Source organism: Hibiscus syriacus, unplaced genomic scaffold (genome assembly GCF_006381635.1).
Source record: "Hibiscus syriacus cultivar Baekdansim isolate YM2019G1 unplaced genomic scaffold, ASM638163v2 tig00110674_pilon, whole genome shotgun sequence".
Taxonomy (NCBI): Eukaryota; Viridiplantae; Streptophyta; class Magnoliopsida; order Malvales; family Malvaceae; genus Hibiscus; species Hibiscus syriacus.
In genome coordinates this window covers 398129-421864 of record NW_024062819.1, presented here as the reverse complement: position 1 = coordinate 421864, position 23736 = coordinate 398129, and the positions used below count along the sequence as shown (strand labels likewise).

At 32.1% G+C, this 23736-nt stretch overlaps 3 protein-coding genes across 3 annotated transcripts; all 3 read right to left on the bottom strand.

The window, feature by feature from the left end:
• Positions 1 to 3221: 3221 nt before the first annotated feature.
• On the bottom strand, positions 3222 to 5623 carry LOC120137573 (ethylene-responsive transcription factor RAP2-12-like). The gene is made up of 2 exons (XM_039153298.1): positions 5210 to 5623; positions 3222 to 4163 (listed from the first exon to the last, which is right to left on the bottom strand). The coding sequence occupies exons 1-2, from the start codon at positions 5496 to 5498 to the stop codon at positions 3268 to 3270; spliced, it is 1185 nt and encodes a 394-aa protein (XP_039009229.1). The 5' UTR covers positions 5499 to 5623; the 3' UTR covers positions 3222 to 3267.
• An 8984-nt stretch (positions 5624 to 14607) lies between these two features.
• Positions 14608 to 17165, bottom strand: LOC120137621 (subtilisin-like protease SBT1.5). The gene has a single exon (XM_039153325.1). It carries the CDS (start codon positions 17125 to 17127, stop codon positions 14809 to 14811), a length of 2319 nt encoding a protein of 772 aa, XP_039009256.1. The 5' UTR covers positions 17128 to 17165; the 3' UTR covers positions 14608 to 14808.
• A 2988-nt stretch (positions 17166 to 20153) lies between these two features.
• Positions 20154 to 20851, bottom strand: LOC120137520 (FCS-Like Zinc finger 17-like). The gene is made up of 2 exons (XM_039153251.1): positions 20525 to 20851; positions 20154 to 20400 (listed from the first exon to the last, which is right to left on the bottom strand). Exons 1-2 carry the CDS (start codon positions 20818 to 20820, stop codon positions 20169 to 20171), a joined length of 528 nt encoding a protein of 175 aa, XP_039009182.1. The 5' UTR covers positions 20821 to 20851; the 3' UTR covers positions 20154 to 20168.
• Positions 20852 to 23736: the final 2885 nt, after the last annotated feature.

Here is a 23736-nt window from a genome sequence, read left to right as displayed (position 1 = left end):
CCAGTAAAGGTGGAGCTATGAAAATTTACAAGGGCTCTCTCGTTGTGATGAAAGGGTAAAGGGAGAGTGTCAAGCTTTATGTTCTACAAGGTTCAACAGTTTTAGATAATGAAGTTGATATTTACTCCCTCGTGTCAAACAACTTTGTTACTAGTGAAAACATCTTGACTAAATTAAGAAAAAATAAGTTTTTTTTAACAAGATAATCGTAGCCAAGATGATTATGTGAAGCAGAAAGAATTCAATTTTATAAGCATAACGAATTTGAAGATAAAATTATTATTGATGATCGGGATCGTGTTATGTATGATGTTGCTCATGGTGATACATTTGTGAGCAAAGTTGACACTTATATTAACCATGTTGATATGAGGACTAAATTCAAGCTTTTTCATCCAAGCTTAGAAAAAGCTTGAATTTGGTTGATGTTCATTATTGAAGATTACTTTCTTAAGGGGTGTTGTGAAAGAGGTGGAGAACGTGTTTGTTGAAGTGAATAATTGTTTTTGTTGAGTTTGGGTGTCTCATCGAATTTGAGTGTTTTGTCTCGAAACCTTCACACTTTCAGAATTCGCTTAACGGTGGAGATTTGTTAGAGTTTGGCTCGAATTCAAAGAGACATAAATTAATTCATATTTAATTGAAAAAGTAAAAATTTTAGTTTGATTAAAAGTAGATAACTTTGTTAAGGTAGATTTATATTTTATTTAGTATTCTTTTGTAATCAAGTATATATCTATATAAATTAATTAATTTAATTGAGAAAGTAAAAATTCTAGTTTGTAATCAAGTATCTAAGGGAGGTTATATATCATATTTTTCTTTCTCCAAAATTATATTGTATTTTCCCTTTTAGATTTTTCACATAAATCGTTCTTTATTTTTTTTTGTGGATCATGTTTATTTATTTATTGATAATCATTCCGATATTATAAGAATAACAACAAGGATTTTAGAAATATCACTTTTAATATGCAAATCTTAGATCAAATCATTTTCATGACATTACTTTAAGTAATGGGTCTAAGTTATACCTCTTCTAGTTCTATTATGCAAGATTGGCCTCCTTATATTAAGACCTTTGAGAACATTTGAGAGAACACCATTGAACTCTAAACTATTATATTACTCGAGAAATTATGATCATTCGATATGACCTATAATAGATATTACATGATTTGTCAGAGTTAATAATATATCACATCAATTAAACCTATCATTCTCTGAACGATAATAATAGCATACACCAATATTAAATGTCATTATAGAAAAGGATCTAGAACCAATCTCAACCGCTTTTTTAACCTTTTCTTCTCTGCTTTCCTTCATGATGAGGGCATATTACATAAACACTGTTCAATGTTAGTATAATCATTGACTGCGAGACTCTGCGTACACACCAAAAGAAATCAGTCACCAACAGTAAACATAATTCATTTATTCCATCAACATACAGTAAATTATATTATTTTTGAAAAGGAATTTGACTTCATATTTTAGTAAAGGTAATACTAAAAACAGATTTTAACAATAAATATAAATGATAGAATTGGGGAAATGATGCCGGTAGTATAAGATAATGTGTTGTTATTAGATGTTTCAAGAAATAAGAAACGGAGCGGACTCTGTCTTGCTTTATTTGATGTGGTAAAGATCTAATCCACCACCTCATTCCTTACCCCAGAAAAACTAAATTCTACACAACGCAAGTTAAAGTAATCCACCAATAATCGAGACCCCAAACACCCTTAATTATTGGGTCTCCTTTCTTGTTTAATTTCCTTTTGCACAATCACGAGACCCCTCTAGAGATTTTGTTGCACTGGCGAACACACTCGCAATCACAATATCCCTTCATAGAAAAAAGATGCTTTGGTTTCACTTCAGTCGTCATTTCTCTAACCATTTTAGCGCCGTAGCTTGCGGGTTGCCGATGCCCATTAATCCACGATGGTGGGGGATATCACATTCAATATTTCTTTCCAGAGAAACTCGTTATTTAATCAAAGTATTGATTGCTTTATTTTAAAAAAAAATTGAAATGAATATAAAATAATATTTTTTTCAAAAAAAAAAAAAAAACCTCCCAACGAATGCTATACAATCTTTCAACCACTAAATCGTTTAGTTTCTACGAGTAGATATAATAACATAGACAATAATTTTGTTTTATTATTTGAACATTTATGAGTTGGACCCCACCAGTACGACGGCACATCACTTGACCATTACCGAACAAATTTAATCATACAAGGTATGAGCACATCCCCTTGCCGACAATTAATTGTGCCATGCTCCACATTCGTCGTCACCTGCGAACTAAAAAACATAGCACCGAGCAGAGCAGAAGATTGTATTTCTCATTAACATTTACATCAATGTTAAGGCATATGACTTCACGTGGCTCTGCCTTTGTGCTGCCACACAAACTCACCCTGAGGCCACTTCTGCTTGTACATGTTATACGCGGCAGTACAGCATGCAAATACCATGAGATAAGACTGGGCTCTCGCTGGGAACGATGGTTTTACTTAACTAGAAAGTAAATGATCTAATAATTGTTTTAGTCCTTTTACCATGTTAAATGAAAAGACTTAATCCAAAAAAAAAACAATTTAAATCTGAATACTGCATATAGAATTGAAGCTTTCAACTCAACAGATTCACCATACTTGACGAATTCTTCATATGACCATAACTTTGTTAAAATAACATATTAAATTTAAACCTGTCATCGGTTTATCATTATAAATATAATAAAATTTTTAAAAATGAGTACTAAAATATATCCATTAAAGTAATTAAAAAATGTAAACTTCAAGAGAATAAATAGATAGAAATCGTAATCATTAGATTATAAGAAGATTGCATATTAGCAAAGTTCAAACATTCATATGTTCTCAGTATTTTCATCATAAAAACTCACATAAACCACTTATACAGTCATCAAAATATAAGTTTCCCAAGTCCAAAAGTCTACAAAAATAGACATAAAAACAGAAAAATTACTTAAATAAACCTCTGAAAGCACCGCAGACAAGGGCCTTTAAGCATGCAATGAAGCTTGCTTTTGTTTCAACTTCACAACACAGTTTTGACCAAATTCCTGAGAAAATTAAAACAACAAAACAGAAGCACGTTATATAGAAAAATAAACAGTTTACCCCCAAAATAAACAGAATAAAGCAAGCTGCCGCAGGGGTTTGTGAAAACTCACTAACATGTTGCTTTATTTACAAAAACTAGCATGTAGGGAAAAGATTTTGCTCAGAGAGCAGCCCCGGGAATGGAAGGGAAGTCATCGAAGCTCCAGAAATACATTGGGTTTCCACCGTCCTGTGTTGCCTCTCCGTTGAGGAAGGCCTCAATCGAGGCATCCCAGTTCCCGTCGAGGAGTGGTGGCATTTGGAAGAACTTCATCGGATCGTCCAAAGCCAACAGCTCATCAGATAAACTCTTTGCAGAATTATCTTCAGTAGGCATAACATTGTCAGAACTTGGTTTCAGCTTCTTATTAGGGTTTACATTCTCCAAGAACTCCTCACCCTCGATATTAGCTTCAAGAATGGATGATATTTCGGGAGTTTTAGAACCCTGTTCACCCCAGCCATAATCGGAACAATCAATGGAGTTACTTCCCTGGTCAGAATTGAAATACACATGGGTGTTATCAGATTGATTAAACGGTTTAAATTCAGCATCTATAGATGTAGGAACTGGGTCCACACAAGCAAACTGATCAATCAGTGGCTTCTCTTCTACAAAACCCATGGTATCAAAGTATTCCTGCTCAGGATTGTTCAGGTCATTGAAATTCTGGTTCAGATTCGGCTCAACGGGGCTCAAGTTCGATTTGGAGAGTAGTTTCCGAGAGTTAGTCTTCGCAACGCGCTTTGGAGAGGCACGCAGAGTCTCATCAGGGAAATTCACCTTAGCTTTCTTACCACGAATTCTTCGTGCCTCTGCGTCATAAGCTCTTGCAGCTTCTTCAGCAGTATTGAAAGTTCCTAGCCAGACCCTTACCCCTTTCCTAGGGTCTCGGATCTCAGCTGCCCATTTTCCCCATGGCCGCTGTCGAATCCCACGATACTGATTCTTCCTCTTTCTTTTCGCACGTTTCTCAGCTTGACCGTTAAATTGTACGGATGTACCAGAGCTCGAATCTTCAATGATTGCAAAGGAAAATTTAGTAATCATACAGATATATGAACCACAAATAAATGATACTAATCAATGAAGATCTATGTAGATCACTACAAAACTTCCACAAGGAAACAAAATTTAGGGCTTTAATCATGAGAAAAACATCTTTAACGACTACATCGGGAAATTATTACTAGAAGCGTTACATCTCGGATTAAATATCTTCCCAACCAATTAAAAGGAAAATATATTTATCCTTTAGAACATAGGAAACATCATATCCTGCATAAAGCATAACAAGATTTCAAGCAACATTAGACAAAAGGAAATTAGAAATACAAGAATCAATACAGACTGGTCTGGTAGAAACAATTAAAAGTTTTCCTTTTTAATAATGAATAAATGTTTATTTTAACATGTTCTTAGATAACAATAGAAAAGGTTGAATTTTAATAAATATTTTTTTGAACAAGCTGCAACAAAGATTTTAATATAAATTAGATGTCAATTTTAGCAAGATCCCAAAGAACCAAAAATCCAGAATTATAAGAAGCTTTGAATTGATAAGATTTTATGATATAAAATTTAGTGTTTTCCTTTTCAAGTCATTTTTCATCTTAAATTCAAATCTTAAAGGGCAGAAAGGAAAATAATCAACTTTCTAACATAGAAAAAGTAACGAACTCCAGCAGGATAGAAAAAAGAAATAAAAAGGAAAAGCTTTTATACATGGGGCAGATGAACATCTAGAGAAGGCTCAAGCTTTTTAACAAAATTTCAACTAAAAATACTAATCAATGTAATCAAGAGGCCTAGTTCTATCATACCAAATAACCAAACAAGCAATAAAAATTCAATAACAACACTTTTTAAAAAAAATACATATCGCTATTAACTAACAATTAATCAATGATCTAAACCGATTAAATTTCAATAAGAAGGGAAATAAAAAAGGAAAATTAACAGTAAAGCCAAAATAAACTTTTTATCGAAGATTACATACTCTACCGCATAAAATAAAAAAAATTGCAAAACATTAACGAAAGAATAAATTATTATTGTTCACCATGTGAGGCAACAGGAGATGGCTTCTTTGTAGCAGAAAAGGCAAAGGGCTTGATATCAGCCAAAACATCATCGACATCGAAATCATCTACATCAGATTCTTCGTCCTTAAACTCCTGAAAGTCGGTCTCGAAATCATCATCCAAATCGATCACCGGCTTCGAGAACCTTTTCCGGGAACCCTTCTTAAACCCAGATTTTTTCAGATCAGGCCACAGGAAATCAGCCGTCAGACGTCGCGACGACGGTGCCGGCGGTATGAAATCAGAGATAATAGCACCTCCACACATGGTGGCGTTTGATCAGAGTGACAAACACTTTGGTGCACAGATTCTGAGAAAATTTGAGCGTACAAATGGTTGACAAATTACTAACAAAGCTAGAGGAGACGGATTCCTTCAACGTTTGGTGTTTGGTTCGTGCGTTTTATATTGCTTGCGGAGGAAATTATGCAAAAGTCATTATTACCATTTCACCCTTGTCTGATAAATGAAATTACATGTATATTTTTTGCATTTCGCTTTTTTAGTCCCGCGTGTCAAGTATAAATTGGAAATGCGAAGATTAAATTACAGCGTAGTTGATTTTTTAAAGAAAATTTTATTTCATAAAAAAATTTTAAGAAAATAGGTTGACCGATACAATAATCGATAAAAATTTTAGTAAATAAAAATAATTTTGATAAACTTGCTGGTAGATAAAAATAATCAGCAAAAGAGTACTTAAGGTCCTCCGCTTAAAAAAAAAAATTAATGTGGTCTTTTACTTTTTTCTCTCTCTTAATATAACCTTTTGATTTAGAAAAAATGATTTAATGTGATCTTTTGATTAATATTTTTCGTTGTTGACTGACGAAACCGTTATTTCATACTGGCGTGGCACGTTAATGTTAACATCCTATTTTTTTCTCAATATAATCCTCCAACTCATGAAAATAACTCAATGTGACCCTGGACTATATATTTAATGATGTTATAAATGAGAAAAATATATCATTCATCACTCAACTATCTTCTCTTTTATATTTTAGTCACTAAACTCTAAAAGTTTTCAATTTAATCACCCAACTTTTCAATTACTCCTGTTTTGATCATCATGATTTATTTTATTAATATTTATGTAAGATGTTTCATTTATTATTTTTATTTTATTAATATGTGATTAAAATAATATTAATTAATTTTAAATTTTAAAATTATATTGAAGCAAAAAATATTCCAAAATTATAATTAAATTTAAAAAAAATATTCTATCTGCTTTATATATTTCCAAATCTCCACTCTCCTCATTTATCTTCTCGTTTCATTTTTCTTTCATTTCAACCAAAGATTTCTTTTTCTTTCATTACCCGATCCAGTAGTTTACCCTAGTTTTTCAAATTTTATTACAAGTTCAATATGGGTTCATTGAATTTAGTAATGAAAGGAAAAAAAAGATAAATCTTTGTTTGAAAAGAAAAAATATCAAGTCATACATAAAATATTAATAAAATAAATCATAATAATTAAAATAAGAGCAATTCAAAAGTTGAATGATTAAATTAAAAACTATTAAAGTTTAGTGACTAAAATAGAAGAAAAAAATTAGAGGACTAAATTAAATTATTTTATTGAGTTTTAGGGCCAATTGAGAGAAAAATAAGATGCTAACCAACTTAACATGCCACGTCAACATAGAATAACAGCCTCACATGAAAAACGTTAATCAAAGAATCTTATTAAATCTTTTTTTCTAAAATAGAGGGTCACATCAAAAAAAAATATAAGGTCATATTAGTTTTTTTTCTTTTTTTGAAAAGTGAAAGGCCAGGTATCCTTTTTGCCAGAACAATTTTATTATAACCGTCAATTTATACTCTTTTATCTTTTTGTATTTTAAGACTAAGATGAAAAACTAAAAAAATAATGATAAAAAAATTCAGAAAATTAACCTTATCAAATGGAAATGGGTGAGTTTTATTTTTTAAAATATATATTTTTTGATAAATCTAAAATGAGTGCAATACAATATTTATTTAAAAAATTTCAACAATTTTACAAAAAACGCTCATACCCCTTGTATCTCCAATGCTCAAACTCAAAACTTTTAAAATAATAATAACTCCCTTAACTGAGATCGTTTAGATCATACTACGCAAAATTTTAAAATGAAATACATTGTGTTTAATATAGGCGATTTTTTTTAGAATTCATGTAAGATTTACCCGTTGGCGAGATGTTATAAAACTCTCTTTTAATTTAAAACTTCGAATTTGAATGGAACTTTCTTTTAATTTAAATCTTATATCGAATTTGAATGAAACTTTCTTTTAATTTAAATCTTATCTCGAATCAGATTATAGTTTTTTCACACTAAATTTAAATCTAACCTGAGTCGACACGAACTTAACTTGTCTTGAAAAAATTCAATAATATAAAATTAATTCTAGAGAAAATTCGTTGAATTTTAACCCCGTACTTATCCCTATTTGTGAAGCACCCTAAATTCAGAGGCACGCGGTTAACCTAATGCTGGAAACATGAGTATGTTTCAGTAATTTTGACCATTCTCCAACAATCTCGTTGATTTGCACCAAAATGCTTTATTTCAAATCCACAGATCCTTTTCCATGCATTCTTCGACAAATGTTTTGACAATTACAAATAATATTTTTCATAAATTTTCAACGTTTACACGTACACGTCTTATAAAATAACTATTCAAATATGAATTTTCTAAGCAGAATAACGTTTTATTTTACCAAATATATCGCTTAGTTTATATTTCAATTTAATGAGTCTAATTTTTTATACTGTTTTTAATGAGTCTAAATTTTTAAGTAGAATAATATTTTTATAATTTCTTTTAGTTATATTATTTTTTGAATAGTTTTTAGTTAAATTAATTTGAGTTTAATAGAGCTATATGTTATTTATGTAGAAATTTAGTTTGTTCATAAGATTTTAACAGGTATAATATGGTTAAAGAATAGTTAAATATTAATTTTTAATGAACTTGAACTTAAAATATTTAACATTTATTAATTTAGTTAATTAATACATTTTAAACCTAAATAAGCAATTATATAACTTTTTTTATAAAAATGTAACCGAACTAAATGTTCATCCTAATAGTTAATTCAATTTTAATCGAAGAATGAATACCCTAAACATATATGAAAATAGTATACATACAATGATACTTATATTGAAATATTAGGGGAAGAAACACTAAAATCTAAAATTCTCCATCAGTCGGCTATAATCTCAACGAAGTTGAAGTAATTAAACAAATTCACGTGGCACATGCCTGGTTGCCGAGATTCATGTCACACAGGAGAATCTGCAGACCTTGTCGTTTGTTTTAAATTTGCTTACTTCTTTTTGTCCCTTCAAATCAACAAATTTCTAGAGGACTTGCTTCTTCAAAATTGACACCTTATTGTATGATCAAAATTGCGCAAATTTATTATTTTATTGGTTAAAATAATTGTTGTTATTTTTAAATTTTATGAGTTCGAACACCAACAGTTTCGACAGAGAAATTAAGTATTTATTATCAAATGATTACGAGTAGTTAGAGTTGATATTACCTTATAATCACCTTAGATGAATTTATCACCTTAGAGTTGAAATAGAGTTAACCTTAGTTTAATAAAAAATTAATTATATATTTTTCACCATAAATTTATAAGTGCACGTAGATGAATTATTGTGACCCTTTTAGGAAAACAAATGATTATTCAATTAATGGCATTTATTACACGCTATTACTTGTAAGCAATCCATCGGTAGACACGGTGCCTTATTTGGATTAGTTTGTTTAATTTTCTAAAAAATATTAAATTTAAATTATTTTAAGTAGTTCAAGTCTTACTGATAAAATTTTATTATATGGAGTTAAAGATATCTCTAATTTTTTTAATCTTAAAATTGCATTTCTTAGATAACAAACAGTTATACTGTATCTTTAGAGAAAAAACAAAGAAAGGAAAAAAATAAAAGTAAAAATTGATGGAAAAATGGTTTTCTCTGGTTACCTTTACATATTCTAAGGATGTCAATTGTTGCTTGGATGACTTCCTACTAAAGACAGATTCATTCGTATGGTGTTGGAGTTGGATGGGTGCTGTGAACTTTGTAATGAAGGGTTGGAAAGCAGAGATCATTTGTTCAATAAATTGTGTTTTTGCTGATGGAATCTGGAGCATAGTTCTGCAGGCCTGTAGGTTGCCTTGCAGGTCATTATGTTAGAATGATACTTAGACTTAGGCAGTTGCCAATTTCAGGGGAAAATCCCTGCTTGTTTGTATCTTGAAGTTAGCTTGGATCTGTTTTCTGTATTATGTCCGGGAAGAGCGAAACTTCAGTCATTTTAGGGGGCTGATCTCGGTTAGTTGAAGAAATTTTTGAATGCATTAGGACGTCTGTTGGTGCTAAGTTGCAGGGCTGTAGCATAAACAAATCTGATAGAGTTAACCTTCAGCTTTGTCTTGACTGGAATATGGGCTGATCCACTCTTTGCTGCTGGATTACTGTGTGGCTGTTCATCTGTTGATGAGAGGGGTCTTTAGAGGCTGGTGATTCTCGGGAAGTTCCACTAGGCAGTACTTCCTCTTTCCCCTGATTGTTTTGTTTTGCATCATATAACATGTCTTTTGATCTAGGTTGAGTTGATTTTTTTGAATTGGTTTGTTACTTAGTTTAGTAGTAGGGGGTTGTTAATTATTTGGTGGTATTTTGTAGCCGGTGATCCTGTTTTTTCTTTTGGGTAATAAAATTGAAATTATTAAAAAAAAAAAGTTTTCTATCAGCACCTTGAGAACTTGGTTAAGAAAATTCGTTCTTTTAAAATACAATTCAACATTTGAAATTGAATCATAAACATAAAGAAGAGAACTATTGTGAAAAAAGAAGATAAAGAAGAGAAACATCAGGCAAAGAGGCTAGAGAGGATATAATTTAACATAGTTGTCGGCAATCGAACGAGAAGAGGAAGAAAAATATAATTAGAACGAATTAACGGAATTGAGTCGAGTGATAAATAATTTGATATCCTTTAAAAGAATTTTGAGTTTAAGATATTATATGTAAAATATATTTTTTAAAAGATTCGCTCATTAAAGTTATACGTGTGATACGAGCCGATTGAAATTAATTAAAACAAAATCCTGAAAATCGAGTGAGAAAAAAACAAACATAATGAGACGGAGGAAATATTACCATTGGGAGGGGTGTATTGGGGAAGATGAACTGATTCGGGAAAGTTCACTGAAAATTTCCGCGGTTGGCCAACATGATATGCTTTAAACGTGGATTCTTGAGTCAGGAAGGGGTACATGGCCCTAGGACACTTTCTTTCTCTTTAATTATTCACAAAATAGAACAAATAAATAAAGATAATCAACACCTCCTTCCGTTTCAGATTAGTTTTTTTTTTCTTAAATAAATATTTTTTTATTTAAAAAAAAACTTAAACTAGCTTAAACTTTAAAAAAAGTCATTTAATCTTTAAATTTTGAATAAAAAAATAATTTAATCTATCAATCATCATAAACTCTCACAATAGTATTATTGATCTATGTGTCAATATCATAGATTCTTACCTCAATATACTAACGACAAATTGATCAACAAAACATATCAAAATTATTTCTTAAGTATAAGATTATAGTAAGTATAAAATTAACTTGAGAATTATAATATTTTTTTTCTTTTGGGAAATGGATCATCATTTATCTAATGTTAATTATATGATTGATCGCTTATGTTTGTGTTTTGTTTATTTTTTCTTGCTAATTTCAAAAAAAACTTAATATACGGTCATTGTCATTTTTATTTAATTAAAATATGATCACTTTTATTTTTATTTAATTAAAATGTGATCACCACTAGTTAACTGTCGTTATCAATCAACAAATTAGGTAATGTGGCATGGTAGCAGTTAAATATTTTAGTATAATCATACATTTGGCCCATATTATTTACATATTCTCTCAATATAGTCTCATTTTTAACAAATTAAAATAAATTTAATTCTCCAATAGAATAATTTCATGTGACACTAGTAACACGTATCGTACCATTTGCCACCATCAGTTAGAAGAATAACTTTATTTTAATTCAATATAGTCATCCTCTTGTTAATAGAAAACAAAGCAAAGCAAATTAGGGCTAAGGGGATTTGGACATGAATCTTTTGGGAAAGCAAACATGTATCCAACTATTGAACCAAGACCGATGTTTAGTTTAAAATAGATAACATGACGTGTAAATTTTGTATTTATTTATTAACTTTAAGAACGGACCAACTTATTTCAGTGGTTACAAGAATCGTTGTTCATAGAAGTCACATGTTAGAGCAATGACGACTGCAGCAGGGTGATTGAGCGTTCATTGTCAAAGTATTTAGAGCAGATACTAATTTGTAATCAAGTTAGCTTAATAAAAAAAATAACTTAATAAATATTTTTTGTATTAGATTACTAAATATGTTTTATTATTAACTTAATTCAAAAATATTTTATTTTATTTTTATTTGAAAATATATAGTTTATCTTAATTTACTAAATAAGATTATATTATTACTTTAAATTATTAAATATATATTATTATATTAATTTCAAAATATTTTAACATAACATCTATTTTTAAATTAAAATAAAAATAAAACATTTTTAAATTAAGTTAATAATAAAATATATTTAATAAGTTAGTACAAAAAATACTTCTTAAAGTTAATATGTAAAATATTATGAATTTAAGTTAAATATTTATATACTGAAAATACAAAATATATACATCATGTTTTATATTTTATACCAAACTTTGGTATCGGCTAATGGTTGTGTATATGCTTGATTTTCCAAGTTACCCAAGTTCAAAGTCATTTAACCTCAACTTGCTTTGCTTTGTTCTCTTTCGACAAAAGGTTGACATGTGGTATTATTTAATTGGATGATTAAATTTATTTTAATTTATTAAAAGTATAATTAAATTTAGAGAATATGTAAATAACAATGATCAAATGTGTGATTATACTAAAATATTTAACCGTCGTGTCACCTAATATATTAATTGTTAACGACATTTAACTCGTGATGATCATATCTTAATTAAATAAAAATAAAAGTGATAATACATTATATTTTAAAAATCAATAAAAAATGTACAAAAATATAAACATAAATGATGAATTATATAATTAAAATTTCTTTTTATTTTCATAGAAGGTTTAGGTCCGCGTAACCATGTGCGATTCACACTTCGGTATGAAGAGTTGCAGAGAGTCCGTGGAGGAATTTGACAATTGGGAGAAAGAGGAACATTCGATTGCGTTGTAACGGGGAGGAAATTTGACCATATTCGATTGGTATTGGCTAGTGGTTGTGTATATTTTGATTAATTGCCTCTTTTTTTTCATGTTTCATTAGGTTTTTCAATGATCAAGTTGCGGATTTAATAGGCGAAAGGTTGAAGCCGAGTACGTGGCCTACACGGTTTTTTTATTTGTGAAAAATATATTTTAAGTTTGGTAGACAAAATCATGATTTTATTAATTAATAAATTTACTATGAATGAAAATCCAAGTTGGTCAAGTAGCTTCTAAGCTTTGCTCGTAAAAATTGCTGCCAGACAAGCGAGCTAATGTCAATGACATGAACATGTGTACATGTGCATTGGACCTAGACATTTCCGAGGCAACATTTCATCATGTTTAACCTTAGTTGAAAAGTATACATGACACGAATCAAATGATTTCAGAGGTTAAAAAATAATTATTTTCTTTAAAAAATTTAGACTCGAACATAACATTTACAGACGCGTTTAAATATTAATTATCAAATAATTTAAAGTAATTCAAATAAATAATACATTATAATCATTTCAAATTAATAAAAAAAATGAAAATGAAAACTTTGTTTTATAGGCCGTCATCTAACAATGTGGGCTTTTATGTTATGGGATAGACCCACATCCAAATATTAATTGTTTAACATAAAAGTCCATGAACTTGACGTATTATTTTATGTTAAGAAGTACAAATTTAAATTTATAAAATTTTAAAAAGTAAAATAAATTTTTAATATAAAATATATGGACAAAAATATAAAGTAATTTCAAATTTATTAGGTGAGACGATTGCCTCTACCCACCCCTGCCTAGATCCATCAGGGTTGTTACTGTTTTCATTGTTAAATAATAATTTAACCACTCAATTAAATATTATTAAATAATTTGACACTTCATATTATTAGTTTTTTTTTATTAGTTTAGCCATTTAACTATACCTTTTATCTAATAACGTGACACTGCAATATTTTTATCAATTGGACACCACTGCATTTCACTCAACATGATACCTTAAAAGAAGTTTATTTTCTATTATTACCTCAATTGTTTGATTGTTTTACATGTTACATATTAACGTAATGGATGAATGACATGAACCAGTGAATCAATAAACGAACGAAATGTAATACGTGACTTGAAAATATTAAAAAAATAGTTTTAAAATTCAATTTTCCACATTGCTTAACTTGAATGATGGAAACAAATATTGAAAAAAGTGATGTGAAAAATCCATGTAATTTTTTAAATAATTTGTTAGATATGATATCACTTGTATTCGGTTTATTGACCGACTACTTCAAATTGGATTTTGTAGAGGCTCATGATGGGAGCAACATTCTCAACCCAGTTTGATCTACACGCAAATGCCAAAATTTGAACCTGGCTTTATTTTGGGAATCTAGTACCTCATCCCATTATACCAACTTGTGGGATATATAATTAAATGGTCAAAACCCTTATTTTTTGAATTAAGGTATCTTTTATGTTCATTTTACATATATGGGTCCTTTTGAAATTGTGGTTGCCCTTATACCAATTTCAATTTCATTTTCATTGTTCGAACCTATGATATATGTCTAATAATATAATAGCTCAGTTTCATGTTACATGAACTTAAGATCAATCAAGTTCACTTTTCAATCTCCAAACTGGATCCATAACCAAATAGAGGGTGTTGATTCATACCTGACCATTTAAGGTGCCATTTGTAAAGCAAGTAAAATTTTTAAATTACCATATATATTTTAATCATTTTATTTGTATTTTTATATTAATAATTTATTTTCTATCCCTTAAAATTTTAGTTATCCCAGAGTTGTTCATTGCTCAGTGGTCTTATAGGACACAATTACATCCCTAAATTAGCGCAGAAATTGCCCATTTAACTTAATGAGCCAACCCCTTATGATTTTGTGACCAAATCATCGCCTTGTTGTGATGCCATTGCTGATAAAATCAAACATAAGCTCACTTTGTATAAATGTGTTCGACATATCCGCAACATATTTGTATCAAACACTCGCTTCCAAATCCGAATGTTGTAATCTTCTCGAAACACCAAATTTACAAAACATTAATAACTTCTTAATTTTACACTAAGAAAATACACTTGCCCTTCACCTTGCGTTACAAGCAAACTCCACCAGCTTTCTGATATAGAAAACCCAATAGCAAAAAGAGAGACATTTCTTAAAAAAACCCTAAAAAAGGTGATCCAAAATCCCTAAAACCCCAAATACCCTAAACAAATTGACAAACACACACAAATTCACAAAGGTTGCTGCATGGTCACAATTAAGGGGCTAGTGACATCATGCTTCCCATCAGACCACACAATCGAACCACTTTTCATTTTGCTCCCACCAGGAGATAGCTTCACTGCCATGGCTTGAACTCTCACAAGGAAGTTTAATTTTTGGCCAACCCTTCTAAATACAAGCTCTTGTGGTTCAACAGTTACCACCGTGTCACTTGGTGGGTTGATTGTGACTTTGTAAACTGAATTTGGGTCACCAACATTGGTGACTTGCCTGATGAGATGTGTAGACATGTTATGTCTGCCGTATTGTTGAAAAACGGCAGATAACGATGGGTAATTCAGGTTTCCGGCGTGTCCGGCTCTTTTGGCGCCGCCGCAATCGGCGGTTTTTCTTGTGAGTACTTTGATGTTGTTGATTGTGTAATTGGAATTGCATAAGAAATCGATGTAATCCATGGTGGTTATGTCGTAAACCAGGCCGGGATCCATGGCTTTCGTGGGATGGACATGTCCGGATCCGAAATCCAATACAGTGGATGTGTTCCCGTTGGATTCGTCGATCATGGTTCCGCCACGGTTGTCAACGGTGTAAGCAGTGGTTATCAGGGCAGATTTGACGGCTGCAGGGCTCCAGTCAGGGTGAGCTGCTTTTAACAATGCGGCCAACCCTGAAACATGGGGACATGCCATTGATGTGCCTGAAAGAATGTTGAACTCTGTCTTTCTATTGTCGGAGGAAATACCGGATGGGCCGACTTTGTCTGGCCAGGCTGCAAGGATGTTCAATCCGGGAGCGATCATGTCCGGTTTCAGAATTTCGGGTGTCTGCGGATTAGGCCCTCGAGCTGAAAATGATGCCACAACCGGAGCTGGTTGGACCCCTAACCGTGTTCCTTTAAAGACTATAGTGGCAGTGGCTGGCGACTTGGATTTAGAGGCTGAATCAATGTAGCCTCTAATCTCATCACCATTTGAGGCGCCAACGGAGGTTGCCGGCAGGACATGGCAATCGGCAACCAACCCTTCGCCGTCGAAAGCACCGTTAGCCAAAATCATTCCGATGCCACCTGCTTTCTTGACAACTTCACCTTTAGCAGCTCTTGAATTAATCCCTCTATCACACACCACTATTTTCCCTTTCACAAACTCGGGATTCAATGAACCTTCCAAACACAAAGAAGAGGAATACCCATCGCCGCCGCCAGTACCGGCGTATACCAACGGGTACATCCGACCAGGAGACAAACCTGGTCCATTGTAGATACTGACTCCAGGCAAGACCTTCCCGTTTCCAAGCTTAACCTCGGCGGGAAAATCCCTATCAATCGTACCAGCACCGATCGTAGCCACCCATGGAGCCACATTGGTGACGGTCAATCCACCGGGACCGCCGTTTCCGGCGGAGGCCGAAACAAATATCCCCATATCAGCAGCACTGAAAGCACCGATAGCAATGGCGTCAAGATGATACGGTACCACAACACCGCCGACACTCAACGAAATCACATCAACCCCATCATCCACGGCGGCGTCAAAGGCAGCGAGGATATCAGAGTCAAAGCAACCGGCGTTCCAGCAAACTTTATAAGCGGCAAGTCTCGCTTTTGGCGCCATCCCGGCAGCCACACCTTTAGCATAACCCAATGTAGAAGCTGGAAACACATACCTTCCGGCAGCAATAGAAGCAGTGTGTGTCCCATGACCGTCGGAATCTCGCGGGGAACGAAACTCCGACGTGTCGTTCATTTTCCCATTAGTCGCTTCGTACCCATTGCAGAAAAACCTCGCTCCAATCAGCTTTCTATTACAAGAACCGGAAGTAAAATCTTTCGTCGTCACACATTGGCCTTTCCATTTAGAAGGAACAGGACCCAAGTCACGGTCGTTGAAGCTTTGACGCTCCGGCCAAATACCCGTATCGATAACCCCGATGACAAGATCCGACCCGAAGTTAGATCCCTCCAAAAGCCCGGCTCTGTCGGTGGTTTTTAGACCCAGAAACTGAGGAGAGCGCGTGGTGTGCAGGCGCCGGACTTGTTCGGGGATTACAGCGACGACATGGGGGAGTGTTTGGAGCTTGACGGCTTCAGTTGGAGTGAGCTTGGCGGAGAATCCATGGAAAACGGTGTTGTAAACATGGATGACTTGTGTTGGAGTCGAAGGGGAGAGGATCGATGAAAGGGAAGATTCGTACCAGTGCTTGTGGGTGGTGAAAATGGAGGGCTTGGCTTCGTTTTGGACTCTGACGATGAAGGTTTTTTGATAGTCCCTTGAAGCGGATGAAGCTAAAGAGAGTAAAGAAAGGAAGAAGAAGAGGAAGAAAGCCATTGAAGGAGGTTTGGGAGTGAACTCAGTGAGGATCGAAATGTGCATAAAAAGAAGAGAGCTTTGAACTGTGTTTGCAGCTGGAAAAACCTGGCCTGGATTTGGACGTAATGTAATGTAATTATTACTACTGAATTTGTACTATTCAAATCTTAGGCGAAGGTTAAAGCTTTGATTGTAATTATTATTATCATTACTATGTAATTAAACTACAATAACTATATATAATATATATAATGCAATGATACAACAATTAAAGCCGGTTTGGGACCATTTCACATGTCATCATGTTGCGTGTTTTCATTTTTTACCTTATGATTGATAAAATAATTATATTTTTAAATTATCATCAAATAATTGTATATATACCTAGAATTTCGACAGAATGTGATGTTTAATTTCATAATCCTCTTTAGACACGTTACTTATTCGGTTTTAATAGAATTAATCGATCGAATCGAATTAGTTCGATTAATTCAATTCGAAATCTGTTAATTAATCTAATCAACTAAAATTATTAAATCTTATATATATATATATTATACATATATTTTAAGCTCAAACTCATTAAAAATAATATCTATTATTTTTTTAATCACACTATAATCATTAAATTATCAATACATAACTATTTTTAATTCAAATAAAAAATATACATCTATTATATTTAAATTATTCTAATTATTAAAAATTATAAAAAAATTCGGTTAACCGACCGAAATAACATAACTTTATTCGGTTCGGTTAATATTTTTTAAAAAAATTCAGTTCTGTTAACGGTTAAAGAAAAAAATTAATTAATTCGATTAATAATAATTCGATTCGATCAGTTGTCGAATTAACTGTTTGAACATCCCTAATTCTCTTGTACATCGAATTTTTTCACTTTTATTTGTATTTTTTGATTTAGGGTTATATGTATATGTATCTACCTAATTTTTTTAGAATATGTTTTTTAATTTCTAACTCTATAGTGATTTTTCTTAGAGAATGTACAGATTATAGCTTCTTTTATTGTAAAAAAAAAAAACAGAGACAATGATGAACCAAAGCATGAGTTTTGGGGAACTCTGCCTCTTAATATTTTAAAACCTAATGGTAATTTTAAGTTGTAGTAAATATAAACATTAAATAAACCAACTTCTATCTTTAAAATTTGATTATTAATTTAAATAATTTAAGACTTGTATAAAGTTTAATCTTTATTCCATCTTTGCCTTTTGGAACATGATCCTGGTAGAGCTAAGTAGCCAGCTTGCTGGGACCAAATTGACAAAAGCATGGCATGAAGGAGGACAGTTGTGAAATGATCAAAGAGTCATCAATGGCGTTGAAGGAGGGCTGAAAATGGTTGGGTCCATGGCACACATAATTTATATTTTGAATTATAAGCCCCCCCCCCCCCACGTTTGCCCTCTTTTCACTTTCCAATAATGCAAATCTCAACAACTGTGGGCTTAGGGATGGGTGTGGGATCCGAACCTAACGGGTTCTGATGCGATCCGATCGGGTCTAGATTTTTTTTAATAAAAAAATTATTTTCGGGTCGGGTCAAATTTTTTTAAGGTGTTGTTCGGGTCGTATTCGAATTTAGGGTGAAAAATACCTTATCCAGCCTGGAAAAATATAACTTTACCTTATGTGGGCTTCTCTTGTCTGCACCTTCATTTCACACGTATTGACATATGCATACTTTATTCTTGTTCTCTCGATTACGATGGTTGTGTTCAAAACAATAGTTTTAGGGGTTTAGATGAGTATAATGTTTGTTCTTTAATAACAGAGGTGTATTCGGTTCATTTATATACACGAACAAACTTGTTTGGAAGTTCGTTTATTAACTCGTTTATCATTTATGTACACGAATAAACTTGTTTAAAAATTCGTTTATTGACTCGTTTACTCGGTTCTCATTTTCTTTTTCTCACATATTTTAAATATTGACGAAGATAATGATTACTTTTATCTAATATTTTTTAAATTTTCATTTATATGTTTGCAAAACGAGTATATGTCACGTGTTAAATATAAATTAAAAAAAAAACCCAGATAGTATGCGACAGAGATAGTTTGACGAAGAATTTATATTTGTATACAATGTTGTAAGAAAATGGGGCCTGTCCAAAGGCAGAAGGGAAATGACGAATTGAGGCCCATGTGAAAATTAAGAAATTGGGCTTGATTTATTTATTTTGAGAAGAAAGACTAGGCTTAATTTAGGCTGCCCGAATTTCAACTACAATTTGGCCCAAAATAGATTCTTATCCCTTATTTTTCACGTGCATAAATAATCATTAAAACATGTTCTTTAATAGGGATTTCGGGGATCGAAATCAAGAAACTAGAAGACAAGGAGAAAAGCCAAGTAACTTTCTCCATACGAAAGAGAATGGGTGGGAACCTCATCCGAATGGTTGTAACACAGACGGTGCATAGAAAACGTATCGAAAATAAATAGTTAAAATTGACTCCTTATTTTTTTCCAATAAATATCTTCACATTTTATAATTTTAATCTGAACCATCTATTTTTCCTCATTTAATGATCTTAAATTTGTATAAAACTAAAAGAGTTTTACGTAGTGTAACTATATATATATATATATATATATATATATATTACTTGTTATAAGTTTAGAAATGGAATCTTGAGAGAGAATAAGGAGTTACAATCAACAAATGATAAAGAAAATGATGGGTCTTTAAGCATTAAGGAAAATGCCAACATGCCATTTATCAATGTCCATTTTCATTAATAAGCAGGCGTTGGATTATCTAAAATACACACCAATGTCCATCAAACATTTGGTCCCTCCTACACATTTGTGTCAATATCAGACTATACGGATAGCAAAAGATAAAAAATAAATTATCATCAAATTTTTTAATCCAAATCAAATAGAATTCGGATCCCAATTTATAAAGTCCACCTTCAAACTCATCTATAACAAAAATATATCAATAAATTCTTTTTTTTATAATTCATATAACTTTTTATAATTAAATTCAGTAGCATCACTTTAGGGTTTAAACGAGCTTCAATAATTATGAGACAATTGCCCAGTGGCTTTGGTTTTGGTTTCGACGAGGTGGTTGATTTCTACGGCGGAGATCCTCTATGAGGAGACGGATCTCTCGGCGGCCGGAGGTGGCAGCGGCGGTGCTACAACGCCTAGGAGATTCAAGCATTGTTTTAGTAGACAGTTGGAGTTCCCTCGTTTCATCCAAAACGATCTGCCTTTCTCTACATTCTATGCTGCAAAAGCCTTGGTCACCCCTGCACTTACGAAAAATTTCTATCAGAAGATTAGAAAAGAAAATCATTGAAATTATTTACAGGTGTGCGTGAGTTTATTTATACTCACTGAAGAAAATAAAATCATTGAAATTATTTTGTTTACCTGTACATATATACTTCTTTATCTGGGCTCAGTTTCTTGCGGCACAATTGACACGATTTGAGGAAGCAAGATTCATCGGCCGGCGGAGACCGGGTTCCGCAGCTGCCACCGTGAAGGTTTCGAGAGCCGGGTAGGCTTATTTTGAATGCAGGTTTAACAAGGAGGTTAGATTTTCCCAGTGAAGTATCTGTGAGGATTCTCAGCCCAACAACAACTGGTGAGCTGATCTTGCTAGGGTTTGCAGTATCATTGCTCGGTTTTTCCTCAGTAGTACTGTGTTTTTGTTCCAGCTTCATAATTACTGCTGTTTATTTTAATAATTTGAACAGATAGGAAGAAGAAGATGATGAAGGTAGAGGAGGATGTGAATTTGAGATATTTTGAGAATTGAAGGAGTGATGAATATTTAAAGGCACTTTTGTTTGGGATATTAAATAATTTAGAATAATGTCTTCTTGCATGATGTAGGGACTTGTCGTGCTACGTGTAGGGGACATGTCTTGTTGATAAACGTGAGAATAATAATATTACTGTTTACAGCGTTTGAGCTTTGCTTTTTTAAACCAACGTGAAAGTAGAGTTTATATGTATAATTCTAATACTTAAAAGGAAGAGGAATGAAAACTTTAGGGGAAGGAATAGAAGTGATGTAATAAATATACAACCTTTGATTTAAGAGAATATAATTAGGGAATAAAGATTATCAGTTTGATCAATCGATTAAATATATTTGTTTAAAATAAATTATTTTGAGAAAAAAAATATATATTTTGATCATATTTTAATAAATAGTAAATATATAATATATAGTAATAGTTTTGTTGTACTCACATTCCTCCCTAATCCATTGAACTTCGCTAAACAACGAACTTGGATTCCTTAACAAGGATTGAAATGAATTGTATTGCAAGAGTTATATTACAAGTATCATATTGCACATTTTTTGTATAACCATCAGTATTCGATTTATTAATCGATTAGTTTGGATCGGGTACTGTAGATACAAGGACGATCCTCCTAGTCCCAACCCAATTTGCTCAATTCATAAATATGATGATTCAAACTCCTTACCTTGCTTAAAGTATATAGTTCATTATCCCACTAGACCAACCAGATGTTAAAGGCAGTTTTTTAGCACATTGTACATTAACCTAAAACATTAGGGATTAAATGTGACATTAATCCTTTTTTAAAATTAAAATCTGTGGGTCATTGGCTTGTAAAGAGTCATTGGAGTATTAAACTACTGAAATATTACTCAGTGCGCTCCGACACGCTTGCATAAACTATCCAAACTTAATAAAAACGTGCTTCTTTCTTACTTTTGGCGAGGCATGCAGACAAGTCAAATTCTAAAAATTGTCACGTGAAACTGCAATTTAGTTCATTTAGGCTAAATAAATATAGTTAAATTATAATCCATGTTCGTTATATGATTTATAACCAAAATATGTGATTATCTTTTTTCTAAGAATTTCATTTTTAAGATTTTAATCTAAAATTTATTAAAAATATAATATACCTTATTATTATATCGATATGTTACTTTTTTAAATGATCATTGATATATTTAGATATAAAATATGTAATTATCTGATAAAACTGTACAAACTATAAAAAAATTAAGATGCGTCTCATAGAGGGCATTTCATAATTTGGAGGTCTCATACGGAAGTTGTTCTCAACCTAGTGTTAGGGGCAACCTATATCTTACCTCCCCTTACCCCATTACATATGGGAACAAGGGACAAGCAACCAACCTCCTTTTATAAATTGAACTCCAAAAATATATATGTATCTTGATCGCCTTAAAGCTTTTAATTAATTTTGTCTAAATATATGAGCATATTGAAGTATAATTATTTCTTCTAAGGAAATCCTATTTGGTTTGGACCCAACTGAACTGCAAGTTTGTCCAGGGTCGTATTATACAGCCCTGTTCATGAAGTAAAATTGAAATACGTCAATTTAGGAGTTTGGACCGCAAAATTGACCCAATAAGGTCTATGAGTTTTTTATTTAGCCCAATAGGACAACTAGAAGTTTATTTTGGGATCTACGATATTTTTTACAATGACATGGAACTCGTCAAGTCGAGGTGATGAGTTTTAATAAAAAATATTTTTTATTCTAATTTTTTTTATCTCAATGTGATATATTTTAATAAAAAATATTTTTTTTATTGAAACTCATCACCTCGACGTAATGAATTCCCTAGAAAATACAATAGATCCCAAAATAAAAATCGAGATGCTCTAATGGGCTAAATAAAAACCCGATTTCTTTATTGGGCCAAAAAAACCATTTTGGACTAGTTCTGGGCTTCCATGATGAATTTAGGAGTTAATAGGGTCTCAGTTTTATGTTATTTGGTTTGTTTTTATTTAAGGATGGACGCAGAATCTGGATATAACAGTTTTTGATCTGATCCAATTTTATTGAATCAATTTTTGTTTTTAAAAAAAATCAGGTTTGGGTTGGATTTAATCTGATTTTTTAGGAGATGAGTTTTGGTCGAATTAGTTTTGGGTTTAGAGTGAAAAATATCGGATCTAACATAAAAATAATATAATATATTTTATGTTTAGAGACTATTATAATAATACATCTCTTTATATTATTTTTTTAATTAAACCTCAATCTTATAAAATAAAATTAATAATATTTTATAAATATATTTATTTCAAGTCAAATTGGGTTAGATTTGAATTTTATTTAGAAAAACAAATTAAATTTTAGATCGGACGAAGTTATCATAAACTCGAATCGAATCGAGTTTTGGATGAAGTTTGTATATTTTTAGATAGAGTCAAATCGAAAACTCGTCCTAACCCGATGCATGTCATCCATTTTTTTTTGGTTGCATGCTAGTAGGCAAAACGCCTAACCTACTTCCTTATGGGTTTCCATAGCCACAGCTTCAGCATACAATCCCCGGGGTAGAGTCCACGTATGTTTAGCAAGCCCGTCCGCAACCTTGTTCCCATTTCGATTCACTTTCTTAATCTCTACCTGCCAATTCCTGCTCGGGTACACTTCTATATGTCGGATAATGGTAAAATTACAACCTCCAGGACATGGATATGCTGGAGCTTGGAAAAGGTTGAAGGCTGTGACTTTGCTCTTCCGGATGCGAAGCTAGATACTAGTCACTCAGACTTGATACATCAAGAACCATGTACGAGTGAAACATCAAATCCTGTATCTGTAGA